Source organism: Electrophorus electricus, chromosome 6 (genome assembly GCF_013358815.1).
Source record: "Electrophorus electricus isolate fEleEle1 chromosome 6, fEleEle1.pri, whole genome shotgun sequence".
NCBI lineage: Eukaryota > Metazoa > Chordata > Actinopteri > Gymnotiformes > Gymnotidae > Electrophorus > Electrophorus electricus.
In genome coordinates, this window is record NC_049540.1 from 10189730 (window position 1) to 10205798 (window position 16069).

The 16069-nt window shown below is 43.0% G+C and overlaps 1 protein-coding gene across 1 annotated transcript in view; it reads right to left on the reverse strand.

Annotated features, from left to right (window-relative positions):
• Positions 1-891: 891 nt before the first annotated feature.
• The window catches only part of LOC113586853 (neuronal migration protein doublecortin), a 47235-nt gene continuing 32057 nt past the window's right edge, over positions 892-16069 (reverse strand). The window contains exons 4-7 of the mRNA XM_035526964.1: positions 11333-11435; positions 9205-9294; positions 3786-3883; positions 892-3618 (exon numbers count right to left, since the gene is read on the reverse strand). Of these exons, the coding sequence (XP_035382857.1) occupies positions 3559-3618; positions 3786-3883; positions 9205-9294; positions 11333-11435 (351 nt within the window). The 3' untranslated portion in view covers positions 892-3558. The remainder of the gene's footprint in view (positions 3619-3785; positions 3884-9204; positions 9295-11332; positions 11436-16069) is intronic.

Consider the following 16069-nt stretch of genomic DNA (forward strand, 5'->3'; position numbering starts at 1 on the left):
TGCCACTGAGCTAGATGTTCACGTTTCTGTGGCAACTGCCAAGATGGGGGCGGAGGGGGGAGGCCTTAAATGGTGATGGGCTCATGGAATAGCAGAATAGCAATCGAGGGTGTTTGGCTGCTTATTGCCTCTCTTTTGTCTCCCTTAAGCTCTCTCTTTCTCTTTCTCTCTCTTTCTTTGATGGTATATAGTGGTTTTGTGCCATATTAATTCTTCTGTAACAAGGGTCTCCATCCCTAACCATCCCACACACACGCACGCACGCATTTCCTCACCATGCATTGCATTCTGGTAAGTATGGCAGAACTCAGGTATGACAGCACTAAAAAGGTCTTTATCTGGGTGCCATGGCAACCCAAACAAAGCCTTCATTAACGCTTCAACTTTTAAATGTTTTCTTTGAAAAAAAAAAAAAATTTCACTGTCTCTTCAGCTTCTGGAGATGCTTTCAGCAGGAAGCCCAGACACCTGGTCCTGTCAGAGGGAACGGGCCCCCATCCTAAACTCAGCATGAGCTCCAGCAGCCCAACCTTCATTAAGACTCAGTGACATAGAAATGACTCATTAGTGAAGGAACAGGCAAAGGAAAAACCCAGTCATTTATCTAGAACAGCTACCATTACTGATGAATTGAGATGAGCCCTTATTTCATTAACTTTTGTGACTTGGATAGCAATGCTTGTCAATGTTTGATTACATGTTAATGATATGAATGTGGATACCAAGCCATGTTCAATAATAACAGAAGAATAAATGTGGAAAATATCATAAGATGGTGGAATTGTAGTGTAATTAGAATTATTGTGTGAGAATGGGACTGTGAGTAAGTGACATGCAAAAAAAACAACCAAACAAAAAAGAATATTACTTGATTACAGTCAAAACAAGAAGTGGAATTACATCTCATTTTAATTGTAAAAGGAGAGAAGTTAATACACAGAATGACACCACTGAAACAACTCACGATGACACAGCAGGAAATACATCATCATCAGAGAGGAAGTTCAAATTTTATCTCCAAACCATAGGAATCAGTGCACCAGATACTGTGTTCAAAACACAGAGAAAATTTGCACCATGTGACAAGTTACCCTAAAATACTACAAAAACCAGCAAACAGTTTCAAACTAGCAGTATCAGATGTAAAATGTATTATTTAAAATAATTATTCACTTCAAATTAAATGAGAAGAGAGAGTGAAGAAAAAGGATTTTCAAACAGCATAACAATTATGGTGTAAGAGAACAGACTTGGGAATTTCAGTCTCAATTTACATTAATTTCATTTTTTTCCTCTTTTTATCAAAAAAAAAAACAAAAAAAACAAGATGGTAAAAAAGGCACCACAGAAGGTGATCTACGCCAACACCTTCCACTCTTAATGGTGAGCTACGTCAACACCTTCCACTCTTAATGGTAAGCCACACCAACACCTTCCACTCTTAATGGTGAGCTACGCCAACACCTTCCACTCCTAATGGTGAGCTACGTCAACACCTTCCACTCTTAATGGTGAGCTACGCCAACACCTTCCACTCTTAATGGTGAGCCACACCAACACCTTCCACTCTTAATGGTGAGCCACACCAACACCTTCCACTCTTAATGGTGAGCTACGCCAACACCTTCCACTCTTAATGGTGAGCTACGCCAACACCTTCCACTCTTAATGGTGAGCCACACCAACACCTTCCACTCTTAATGGTGAGCCACACCAACACCTTCCACTTTTAATGGTGAGCTACACCAACACCATCCACTCTTAATGGTGGTGTATGTTTCAGAAGACAACACTAATATTAATCCCACTGTTTGAGTGAAAATCTGTGAGATCTTTTAGTTTATTGTGTATGTTGTCAAAACAGAAATTGTTATGAAATCACATATAGGAGTGTTTGACTTTGTGTGTGTGTGTGTGTGTGTGTGTGTGTGTGTGTGTGTGTGTGTGTGTGTGTGTGTGTGTGTCTACCAATCATAAAATCAGAATAACAGACCAAATCATAGTCTGTTAACATTAAGCAAACCTCACATTTGTAAAGTCATTCTCTGTAGGCAGATCCCTAAATTAAATTCATGAATAGCCATTATGACATTATCCACTATTTAAACAGCTATGTTGAACTTGAATGAAGTACTGACATAGGACCCCGAACATTAGACAAAATTTGGGATTATTTTCCAACACACCGCCATGCATTAAAATGAAAGCTCTTTTATCCCCATCATTTTCAATTATAGAAAATCGAGTTTTGCTCATTGCTCATTGTTTAGATTCTCTTTAGAGGAGTTTCTAACTATAGAGTTTAACCATGTCACACATACACCACCACCAGAAGAATGTAATAATAAACAGAATGACAAGCTACTTCCTTCAGTCTGACGTAACTTTGGCTTTTTTTCACATATGTTACAGCTGTAGCATAACTGCTATACTGGGCGTTACATGTTACCTTGCAAAGAAAAAAAATTTATGTATCAGTACAGATTGCATTCAGTTGCATTTTTTTAACCTTTAAAAAAAACTGTATAATGACTGTGCTCAGTTCATGTATAGGAACCTAAACATATGGCTTTGGCTGAAAAGTTTTTTTTTCCCTTTTTCAAAACTTATTTGTTTTTTGTTTTTTTAAGTTATACACCTAAAATGTCAAAACAAAAGTCCCCTTTCCACTCTTTAAGGAAAAGGTTACAGCTCAAACTTCACAAACACGTCAGAGGAACACACGTGCAGTGTGTGTGGCAGGGTAGAAACAGACCCAGAAAGCCCTGTGATGAGATGAGTGAACATGAATGCACATCCTATTTATAGAAGCGTGAAGAAGGCCTTCCAAACAACGATTCCCAATCATTTTAAACCACATCAAACCATGGCACAGACAGGGAGGAAAGGGTTACATAAAACGGATTAATAAAAGCGATCAATGCTGAAACAAGGTTTTTGTTTTTGTTTTTGTACAAGTCAGACTAATACACCTTACTAAAAATGTCTGTTTGCTGCTTGCAATTCGCAGAACCAAGCATTGAAAAATCAGTATGAAAAAGTTGGCAATTTTAGTTTTAAAGTGACAACAACTAAACAGTTAGCAAAAGGAGTTGCACTGATATGAAACGTACTAACATACACACTTTACATTTTATATCAGTTTCTGTTATAACTTTAAAAATCACTCCAAAATGCAGGGAAAAAAAAAATGTAACTAACAGACTGCTTGTAAAAATCGGCATGTTGTTGTTTCCTTGTACATGACTTGTTACAATCACTGCATGTGCCCTGCACATACAGAACAGTTTAAACACTGATACAAAAGAGGGGGATAAACCCGGAAAAAGGTGCCAGAAATGGATGCAACGAATTCTCAAGCAGCAAAGAGTGTGGGAACCACTGCTGCTGCATCCTGAACAGCTAAAGCCATGAACCAGGGGGCAGCTGGGGTGACAAGTGCACTCCTCCACACCACTAGGGGGCAATGTTGATGTTTCAGAGATGCAGAACACCAGAGATACCTCTTTGACTGGCAGATCAGGTTGATTGATGGGCGTCGACAGAGGTGGGAGGAGTTTACATGGATTCTCCCAGAGAATCATTGTCGTCATCCAGTGAGAGGGGCAGGTAAAGATCCTAAAGGTTAAAGTCAGAGTTTGAGAAATAGATGAGAAGTTAGAGTGGAAACTCAGCTATTAACAAGAGCTTAATAAATACAGAAAGAAGCAAGAAGAGCAAAGCTGAAGAGAAACATGAGAGAGTCAAGAGAAAAGGGCAAATAACACAGCTGAGGAGAAATGTACCTTCTGCTTGCGAGTGCTTCCGGGACTGGTAGGGGTGGAGATGGGAGACTGCTTTGAGATGGGAGTAGAGAGCTGACTACTGGAGCCTGTCCCATTAGCTAGAGAGAGAGAGAGAGAGAGAGAGAGAGAGAGAGAGAGAGAGAGAGAGAGAGAGAGAGAGAGAGAGAAGGAGAAGGGGGGACAGGAGGAAAGAGTAAGAAAGGAAGCAAGTGACAGAGACAAAAAGATGGAAAGAGAAAAAGATGGAGAGAGAAGGAGATAGAATGGGAGAGTAAGACAAGGAAAGATGGGAGGAGGGAGAAAAAGAGGAGAGACAGAAAAAAAGGAAACACGGGGAAAGAGATAAAAGATGGAGAGAGCGATAAAGAGAATGGAATGGCAAAAGGGAGTCTAGAAAGAGAGAAGTTTCACTTTAGGAGTAAACGGTCGCCCTGACTGGCTAACTGTGTGTGTGTGAAGGGAGGCACTGTGGGCTGGAGCACATTTGCACATCCATCTATCACTCTGTGCAGGTTGCCAAGATACCCCAACACTTACATGTGAAAGTGCTCTTGATGAGGCATGGAGGCCAAGGTGCTTTGCGGGTAGTGAATACTAATTCAAATGTGCGGGGCTTTTTGGGGGGTGTTTGTTTTTGAGGAAACAAATACCCATTTTGATCTGATGCCACGACTAGGAATGGCACTGGCCAATGAAAATAAAGAAGCCAAACAGTGTGGACCTCTCAGAAGCCTTGAGTGGATGCCCACAGTCTGAGACAGAGGTGATCCTCCAGGCCTCTGCTCCCACCCGGCCGAAGACAGACCCAGTCTGTGGGAGTCACACAGCATTCTGCTCTACCCAGCTCCTGGAGGTCCTGGGGATTAACTGATGGGGTAAACAGGCGTGCTGAACACTTTGATATGGTGTCAGGCTATTTGGACTGCATAGGTTTCTGATAATGTAAAATAAATGTACGTTTAACAAGCATATATAATAGGACTTCATTGGGTGTGTCTTGGAATGCACATACAAACACACACCCACCCACCCATACACACACACACACACACACACACACACACAAAGCCATTGTCTATTACACATTCACATTCTAGATTTCATTCCATCCAGTAAAAGAGATGTACACAGGAGATGAGGAGGTTGGTGTTAGCAGGACATGGGTTATTGGATGTTAAACAAAACAGCAGGCTGTGAAATAATGAAAATCATATTTTATTTTCAAAAGGAAGGGAATGCGTGCAAGAAAATGTATTTAAAACAATGACCAAGACAAAAAATGAAACAAAGTGAAACAATGTGAAAGGAAATAAGACACCGGTATGAATGAAATTAGGGTTAGTCCGCAAAATGGCATAACATGTGACAGACACGACCAGTTAGCACAGAGAGGAGCGTTTCTAACTGAAATTAAGATGAGTATCATCTCCATATAAGATGACGAGAAAGCAGACATGCCTCCATCCCCTATGATGTCATTATGAGGTCCGATGGCCGTGACATGCTCCGGCCTCCCCAGGGCATGTCAGCACAGGCAAAGGCCGTGGAGGATGCAACAGTAGCCGTTAAACCCCAAATAGAATACAGGAAAAAAAAATATGTCTGTGCTGTGTATTCAGCGGTGTTAATTTGAGCTTGTCCGATTAAGAATTTAACACAGCTGCTCTTCTCAAGTGTAGGAAGCACTGTGGGGTTCGGTTAACACGCCTGGCTTCACTGTGAGGACTAACCTTTGACTTCACACATGGTGCATGTCCTCCAAACCTCTTTGATCCCGTTATGCTCACCCTAGATGAATATCGGTCCATGTGATGTAACGGTGTTGTGTAAGAGCGTAACGGCTCTGACACCAGGGTGTTTAGAATGGCTCCAAATTACAATGTAACCACAGCCTTCAGGGAGCTCTAACCACAGTCGTGTAGTAACGGAATACATGTAATGGTGTCACGCTATCAGGATTTTTAAAAAAGGAAACCATATTCTGTTACAGATAAAAGGCAGTAATCAGATTACTGGTCAATTTTATAAATATGAGGGCTGCTAGCAGGATTCCATTAAAACTTTGATCGCTTACTCTTTTTTAAAAAATTGTAATGATTGTAATCGCGTGAACGGCTCCCACAACCATTGTTGCAATACAACAGCATCAGCATAGTGTTTATGTTAAAATATGTGCCATAGATTGTTTTGTTACCCAGTGATTTAGGTCACTTACATTATTTTTGTGCAGTATGTGACTGGAATCAGGTGTGCATGAGCTCTTTCTGGGTCTTGTCACGTCTTCTTTGTCTCCACTAATGCACACACTGAAATTTGCGTGCTTACAGCTTTGAAGTTCGTCAACACGGGATTTGTTTCGTGTGAACATGACATCTGTTTATTTTGATCATGGTAACTTTTCACTGTTAGCATTTGGGTTTTTTTTTTTTTGTGTGTGGATATGATGTTTCTTACATATGATTTAGATGTTAAGTAAAAGTTATTTTTGATCAAGTGAAGTTTCTTTTGTGTTGAGTTGACTAAATCACTGATTACTGACGTTCAAACATCGAGTCATTGATTCCGAATCTTGCTCACGTTTCAGATCATAAACTCCTGTTTATGCTCTAGTTAGAATATGATGGCTCTGAGAAATCTGCTAAGCGAATCTGCACAAAGAACTCAAAGGATCTTGTGGAAGCTTGCGGGTAGTCATACTGGCACTGTAGGGGACCGGTATTCCAACTCATTGACAGTTAATGAGTTAATTACTTTAATATACGAATCCCTTAGATTAGGTTACTGGTGCATTTTAATAGGTTATAGTAATCTGTAATGCTTTTTAAAAAGTAACCTTCCCAAGCCTGTCTATAACAACAGTTACTTTCCGAAACAGCAGCTAAAATTCTGTAACAACATTCGTCTATTACTTTTTACAAGCTGACATTTCAAGATCCTAACATTGTAAGTGGTTACAGCTCACCGCTGAGGGTTTGACTGAGATGGCATGTAGATTATGTGGGTATTGGCATGTGTATTAAGGACTGTATTAAGAATAAAGTAACAGTAGTATACCAGTAGTATATGGGGATATTGATTCTCTTGCTCCCCAGACACACCCCCTTCCTGGGACTTATTAGAAACCTCTCCTCTTCTCTCTCTCTCTCTGTCTCTCATACACACACACACACACGCACACACGCACACACACACATGCAGACACACACACGCACACACACGCGCACACACACACACACACACACACACACACACGCACACACGCACACACACACATGCAGACACACACACGCACACACACGCACACACACACACACACACACACACACACACACACACACACACACACGCACACACTTACATACTGTCTCTCTACCACTGTAACACCCTTTTACCGGCTGTGTCTGTCTTGGTTTAGTCCGTGTCTGTTTCCATGAGCTTCGTGTGCCATGTGCTTTTGCTTGTTTTGCTTGTATGCTCCTCCTCTGTCCACTTGTCATGCACCTCAGAGACAAGGAGTTTTGTGCAGTGGTAGCACAGTGGTTAAAGTACTTAACTAGCAATTGGATGGTTCAAGTCCCGCCACTGCCAAGCTGCCACTGTTGGGTCCCTGAGCACTCATAATTGTAAGTTACTTTGGATAAAATGTTAGGTAAAGTTCTCTAGACTTTCCCTATAACTGTCCCAAAGCGTTCATTCCTCCACCTAGCGGTGTTTGTCCTGCTCCTTGTGTTCGTGTTTTTGGGGTGGTCTGTTTCTTTATTTAATAGCTACTCTTTTTCGGTAGTTTCCCCTTTTGTTCTCCATCTCCCGTCGATGTTTGTTTCTCGGTGTATTCATGATGGACTTTTAATAAACTTGAATAGTGCTTGACACCAACCCTTGATGTCTGTGTGTTGATGCTAGTAAGGAAGGAATAGTCTCTGTGTTTGTGTGCTGGTATTGGGCTCTGTGTATGTGTGTTGGTCTCTGTGTTTGTGTGCTGGTGTTGGTCTCTGTGTTTGTGTGATGGTGTTGGGCTCTGTGTTTGTGTGCTGGTGTTGGGCTCTGTGTTTGTGTGCTGGTGTTGGTTTCTGTGTATGTGTGTTGGTCTCTGTGTTTGTGTGCTGGTGTTGGTCTCTGTATTTGTGTGCTGGTGTTGGGCCCTGTGTTTGTGTGTTGGTCTCTGTGTTTGTGTGCTGGTGTTGGGCTCTGTGCTTGTGTGCTGGTGTTGGTCTTTGTGTATGTGTGTTGGTCTCTGTGTTTGTGTGCTGGTGTTGGGCTCTGTGTATGTGTGTTGGTCTCTGTGTTTGTGTGCTGGTGTTGGTCTCTGTGTATGTTTGTTGATCTCTGTGTTTGTGTGCTGGTGTTGGGCTCTGTGTTTGTGTGCTGGTGTTGGTCTCTGTGTATGTGTGTTGGTCTCTATGTTGGTGTGCTGGTGTTGGGCTCTGTGTATGTGTGTTGGTCTCTGTGTTGGTGTGCTGGTGTTGGGCTCTGTGTATGTGTGTTGGTCTCTGTGTTTGTGTGCTGGTGTTGGGCTCTGTGTTTGTGTGCTGGTGTTGGTCTCTGTGTATGTGTGTTGATCTCTGTGTTTGTGTGCTGGTGTTGGGCTCTGTGTTTGTGTGCTGGTGTTGGTCTCTGTGTATGTGTGTTGGTCTCTGTGTTTGTGTGCTGGTGTTGGGCTCTGTGATTGTGTGCGGTGTTGGTCTCTGTGTATGTGTGTTGGTCTCTGTGTTTGTGTGCTGGTGTTGGTCTCTGTGTTTGTGTGTTGGTCTCTGTGTTTGTGTGCTGGTGTTGGTGAGGTCTCTGTGACCCACATACACATGGACCGTTTGGCCACTTCACAGCTTGCTCTGATTATGCTGATTAAAACCTAATCAAACATGGGCTGCTCTCCCAGTTCTTCTCTATTACCGTCTTTTTCCCCTATAGAGGGCAGTGTTAAGATTCCCATAAACTCACCATGGGCTATATGTTAATTATTCAAAATCACTGTTTGCTGTGTGTAATATAGTGGAACATCCCACAAGAACTCAGGCACACCGATAAAAACAATCATAAGATCAAAATCAAAATACATTAAGCGTATAAATTATGAATGACGTGATAAATGAAAATTAAATATCACAACTTAAAAAATGTGTGGCTGTACAATGGCTTTATCTGGCTGATATATGCACCTCTCTGTGCTGTGCATGCAAAAAGGCTGTTTACAATTAGCATACAGTTGTTTAAAATGGACATAAATGGCAAGATGAGCATAGAATTAGCAGAGAATTAGTGTAGAATTAATAGAAGAACAAATTCAGAGAGTGCATATAAGTTCTATATTTCTGCATTTGATACCCAAAGCAACAGCAGGATTGCTGTAGAATTATGGGTGAAGTTGGTGGCAAATGATGTGGGCACAGAGCTAGGATTTATCACATAATGATTGGCTCACTGGATTCAGCGGGTGACTTGCTACGACGAATGGGCCCAGGACTCTTAGCAGAACCTCTCTGTCCCTTAGGAGGCTTCATCACCCGGCACTCTAAAGAGAGAGAGGGAGAGGGAAAGAGAGAGAGAGAGAGAGAGAGAGAGAGAGGCGGGTAGAAGAGACAAGGAGAAGCAGACACAGAGAGATCAAAAGCATCAGACCTGCTTTTTAAGAACTGAAGAATTCTGAAGAAATGTGTCATTTTTCTCTCATCAAAACACTACAAAGATTCTTAAACATAAAAAAAGACTTAGCTAAAGCAGTGACACTCCAGACAACTGGAAAAGACATACTAGCGTTACTACTATAAAACTCAGAAGGGCACAGTGAGAGGTACTGTAGGACAGGCACACACAAGGACACACACACATACAGTAGTTCAGTTTGCCGTCTGGAGCCATTAGCTGCCACCTGCACTGCTCTGTCTGACTGCAGCTGCTCTATACTCCCCTGGGAGAGGAAATGGCACAGTCCACACTCACTGAGTGGCAACCACCATTATCTCATTGTGGGGGAAATAAATTGGGATTAGTCAATGAAACAGCCAGAAACATTATGTAATGTGTCTCTGTATATGTAAGTCAACAACAGGGAAAAACAGACTGCATATGCATGTACAATATTGGAATACAAGTTATTTGTATTTACTGTAATTTGTAAATATTGTTAAATACTGTGTTAATTAAATTAATTAAATGAGTAAACAAACGATTGAGATACTCCGAGCAGACATCCGAATAGTACTTTTAGATACAGTAGATACTGTATTTGCTGGATTCCTGTCTGGTATAAACAGATTAGCAAGGTGAAGTAAAAACTGCAGATAGCTTTTATGTGGTTGTTGTGACAGACCCCTACATAGTTCAGCCCTGGTGTTTACCACTCTGGCTAAACTCACTCACTGTTCTTTGCGTTGGCTCAGGGTCATCACTGGGCTTGGCTAGCATTAGCTTTAGCCTTAACATTAGTATTACTGTTAGCATTAGCACTAGCACCCCATTGTATGCTCGCTCGCTCGCTCTCTCTCTCTCTCTCTCTCTCTCTCTCTCTCTCTCTCTCTCTCTCTCTCTCTCACACACACACACACACACACACACACACACACACACTTATGCACACACATGCACGCATCTACGCTTACACACATACATACAAAACAAAGGTCTAAACCTGTCAGCAAAATTATTTATGGGGTCTCTAAGGCTTTATCTGATATAAAATACTTGAAAGAGCACATTCTCACACAAAACATGCACACATCCCATACCTGAACCTCCCTTACTCACACACACACACACACACACACACACACGCACGCAGGCATTCACCTACAGACATATCTACTGTTATTTCTGCCAAACTATTCCGAAAACATACCCATGTTGACTTTGATTCTATTTGCATTTTTTATGCCTTACTTTAAATTGTGTCAGTGCAAATGAAGCTCGTTTGAATGTCATTAGCCTAATTCTACACAAAGCAACCTAGGAACGCATACGCACACACACACACACACACACACACACACACACGCACACACAAACCTTTTACACTTTTGTGTCCTGTGTATTGGTCTGTGTGTGGGTGCAATGGGTGCAGCTGGGAAGCTGCATAAGGGAAAAACATTTATTTAAAGCTGCGTTCATTGAAATGTAATTTCGAAATTAACCTGGTAGAATAAATTAAAAACTGTCTTGGATGTTCAGTATAATGTTTGTGTGCAGAGGACGCTAGTCAAGGGCAGGAAGCCCTTAGAAGCACAGTCTAATTACAACAGAGCAATTACGTCCCCCCTGTAGAGGGCGCTGTGTCTGCCTGAAGAGCGCGACAGCAGTTTGGAATATGTAACACTGAGACAGGCTGAACGGTTAAAGCGGAATCACTATTCTTACAATGACTGTGCAAAAACAGAGAATTATGTCTGTTATAGAAAAGGAAATCTGAACTAACTAATGTTTGCAGACCTCATCTAGATTATATTACTTAAAAGTGCTGTTTAAAATGAATCTGAACTGAATTAAAGCAAATAAGTCTCAGTGAGAATTTAAAGGTGTAAATCCCTGCTTATTCGGGTCAGGGGTCAGCGCCTCACCATTCTCGTCCAAGGAGAAATCATCCTGCGCATAGCGGAACTTCTCTGGCCCACACGCGATGAAGACGTCGTCATCGCCAAAGAAGTCCTGGAGACAGGTCACCTGAGGGCAGCCGGACAGGAAGTGACCATGAGCACTGTGTGCACAGAAGACACTAAGAGAAGAACTAGGAGCAGAACCGAAATGTGTTGAATAATGTAAGCAGCTGACAGTCTACACATTCACACAGCTGATAGGCAAGTAAACCAATCACTGCTGCTATTGTTAATGAATGACGGCAAAAATCTATGACGTGTATTCTAAGTCTATATCGTACGTAGAAAATGTGCCAAAGCACGGTTGTAAAAGCTGCGTCTAACAAAAAAGGTGCCACTTCCACGGCCTTATAAAGAGCAGCTACAGGGGGAACAGAGCCAGTCAGCCAGTAAGAGCCATTAGCGATTGCTAACACCTCACATAACGTCTCACACATACACCCAGACAACTGATGACTATAGGTGCACACATACACACAGGCACAATTCTGCTGATAAGACAGTTGTTCGTGTCTAGATTGGACACAGAGGCGACACAAAAGACATACACACGTAAAGCAGAAGTCCTGTATCAGCTGTGCATGCAAAGCACTTCTTCATAAGGTCTTTATACTAGTCATATACACACCAAGCCAAAGAAGGGCCCTGCCACGCCACACCCTTAGCATGCTTATTGTCTGTATAAAACACACACACACACACACACACACACACACACACACACACACACACACACACACACACACAACAGCACATGTCAGAGCTAATCCAGGCCACTTTGAGCAGCTGGTCAGCAGTGTATGTACTGATGTCCACAGAGTGTGTGTGTTTGTGCGTATGTCTGTGTATGTGGGTGTGTGTGATTGTGTGTTTTCATTAGTTGTCTGGGGAGCACTGCTAAAATCGGAGGTTAGACCAGTCATCACGGCGACAGCCAGCTGTGCCCACTTTTCCTCTGTCCCTAGGGTCAGTGTGTGTGTGTGTGTGAGTACGTGCGTGTGTGTATGTGAGTCTATGTGAGGGTTTTTATGTTGGTGTGTGAAAGATGATGTTCTCAGTTAGTGCTAGAAACCCTGTCCATCAACATGGGGGTTGGCACAGTGATTTATAACTTGGCTTTTGCTCATCTTTAAGAAATTCCCACCACGATCAAAGGCTCCTGCCACCTCAGTAGCCACACACACATGGTGCTTCACTGGGTCACCTCCCACACGGGGCCTGCTGTGCCGTCAGCACCTGTACGAGGCCTGATGAAGCCACGCTGCTCGGATGTCAGGCTCAGTACTGCAGCCTGAGTCTCTCGGTCCCCCGCGTGGAGATTTCATTTCTGATCACGATCATTGAGAGCTGTGTACCTCGTTTACTGATGCCGTGCGGGTTTCAGAGCATGGTCAAATGTGTTGGGACGCGGCACACGCAGCGCAAACATTCAAGCGTTTGACAGTTGCTGAATGTGTGTGTCTGTGTGTGTGTGTGTGTGTGTGAGTGTGTGCATGTTTCTATCTTAGAGAAAAGCACACAGACTGAGATTTTGTATACTTAAGTGAGAATCTGACATTTAACAAAGGACCACTGACTGTTATCCAAGCGAACATTCTAAAGTTGTCAGTCGACCTGTCAGTCATGTGTCGGACCTGCCCCCTACACCTGCTGTCCCACACCCTCCACGCACCCACCCATGTCACCACGGTGATGAGATGGAAATTGGGTTGCTTTGAGAATAAAGTGTGTGTGTCAGAACTGCCAATAAAAGAAGGCTATTAAGGGGTGTCTCATGACACAGGCACACCGCGCGCGCACGCACACACACACACACACACACACACACACACACACACACACACACACACACACACACACACACACACACATACATACATGAAGAAAAGAACCCAACTCCCTCTGAATAACAACAGTATTTGCTCTGTATGATCACTCTTGCTGTGCGTATGCTTCATTGGTCAAAGGTCAAGAACCAAGGTCACTTGCATGCCAAAAAGAAAACTGTGTAGATGTGCAAAAAAGAGCCAATTAAGCATATGATCCCTACAGACAGACAGGGGTGGGCAGGCATGCAGCTGGGATCTCCACACCACAGACCACAACCAGCGCGCTCAAAACAGAACAAAAACATCACTCTCCCATTGGACCAACCAACACACTCAAAACCTGAACCAAATCAGACTCTTCCATCAGACCACAAACAACACTCAGAACCTGAACAAAAATGTCAGTCAAACGTATCAAGAAGTGCCTGTGGCAAGTGCTAATATGTCTAATAAAAAAGACTAGCATCTCCCCACAGAGCAGTCACTAGAGATGAAGCTGTACTGCCATTGGGTTAAGCTCCTCTTAATCCTCCAATCAAAACTCCCCATGGACCAGTCACTAGAGATGAAGCTCTACTGTCATTGGGTTAAGCTCCTCTCAATCAAAAGTGACTGGCAGCTTACAATACAAGCATAAATTGCCAACTAAAAGTGATTTGAGATGTGTGGATTACACTGCAATGAGAAAAACTACAGCATATTGACTGCATATATAATTAGAGGTGTGTGTGTGCGTGTGTGTCTCTGTGTGTGTGTGTGTATGTGTGTGTGTGTGTGTGTGTGCATGAGAGAGAATGAGTATACATATTTTTATGTGTGTATAAATCCTGTGTGTGAGCATGTACATAGATTTTGTTTTGGTTACTAAGGTTAAGGTTAGGTTACACAGCTGTAGGCACAGCATTTTACCACACCACATTAACACACAACTTGTTAAACATAACACACAAAGATGATATGAGTGTGTGTGTGTGTGTGTGTGTGTGTGTGTGTGTGTGTGTGTGTGTGTGTGTGTGAGTATTTTGCTTATATCAGGTTTATATCAGACCAAGATAAGATCTGGGCTCTCCTACAATATAGAAAGACAGAATAAGGTCACCATGGCAACATGCTCCTTTATTGACTGATCTGGTCTAACCACTGGCTACTCTATCATATAAATTATATTCTCTATCCCTATCTAGACTAAACAATCCATCTCTCTCTCTCTCTCTCTCTCTCTCTCTCTCTCTCTTTCTCAGACTAAACTGGACAAGTTTTAACAGATGATCCACGGTCTAGATATTATCTGTATTAATACTTTGGTTCTCTTTTGCTAATATAATTGTTATCAGTATTTGCTGTAATAGTATGGCCATACAGTGGTTATATGAGTATTGTTCTGTGCTTGCACAGTTTATCTTCCCTGCTCACGCCAGTTTATTAGCAACATTCACATTCTCATGGGCGAAAGGCCATTTGGAAGATTTTCCCATAATTCAAAAGTGCACGTGTATTTAGAGAGTCATACTCAGAAGTATGCTTCCCATCACAGCCTCTCTCTCACTCACTCTCGCTCTCTCTGAGCACTCCAGAGAAGCACTAAAAAGCCTTATTCTAAAGTGAGGAAGATTACATTTGTTTTGTACAGATTTTTCTCCTCCTTTTACCTGACCTTATTCTACACCTTAAAGAGAAAGAGAATATGGAGACATGGCAAGAGAGACAGGGATACAGAGAGAGAGAGAGGTAGAGCGAGAGAGAGAGAGAGAGAGAGGAAAAGGATGAGTAGAAGATAGAGAGGGCAGAAAAGGAAGGATGAAAGAGAGAAAGTGAGACATGCACAGAGAGAGAGGAGGAAAAAAGTACAAAAGAGAGGGAGTAGAGAGACAGGACAGAACGTAGAAGGAGAAAGGAGGAAAGAGACGGAGACAGAAAAACAGAGACAGGGAGACAGACACAGAGAGAGACAGAGAGACAGAGAGACAGACACAGAGACAGAGAGAGACAGAGACAGAGACAGACACAGAGAGAGACAGAGAGACAGACACAGAGAGAGACAGAGAGACAGAGAGACAGACACAGAGACAGACACAGAGACAGAGACAGAGACAGACACAGAGACAGAGACAGACACAGAGACAGAGAGACAGACAGAGACAGACACAGAGACAGAGACAGACACAGAGACAGACACAGAGAGACAGAGAGACAGACACAGAGACAGACACAGAGACAGAGACAGAGACAGACACAGAGACAGAGAGACAGACAGAGACAGGGAGACAGAGACAGAGAGACAGACAGAGACAGGGAGACAGAGACAGGGAGACAGACAGAGACAGGGAGACAGAGACAGGGAGACAGAGAGACAGACACAGAGACAGACACAGAGACAAAGAGACAGAGTCAGACACAGAGACAGGGAGACAAAGACAGAGACAGACACAGAGACAGAGACAGAGAGACAGACAGAGACAGGGAGACAGAGACAGAGACAGGGAGACAGACACAGAGAGACAGACAGAGAGACAGAGACAGGGAGACAGACAGAGAGACAGAGACAGGGAGACAGAGACAGAGAGACAGACAGACAGAGAGACAGAGACAGGGAGACAGAGACAGAGAGACAGAGACAGAGACAGACAGAGAGACAGAGACAGGGAGACAGACAGAGAGACAGAGACAGGGTGACAGAGACAGAGAGACAGAGACAGGGAGACAGACACAGAGACAGAGACAGAGAGACAGGGGTATTTATAGCAGGGATGGCAGTAGTGTGGCCTTCTGCTGGCTGGCTGGCTAGCACCAAACAGCATCTGACCCAGGCGTGATGGGAGAGAGTCTCTCTGTGCCTGTTGCCATGGAAACTGGTCACATCTTCCGCCTTGTG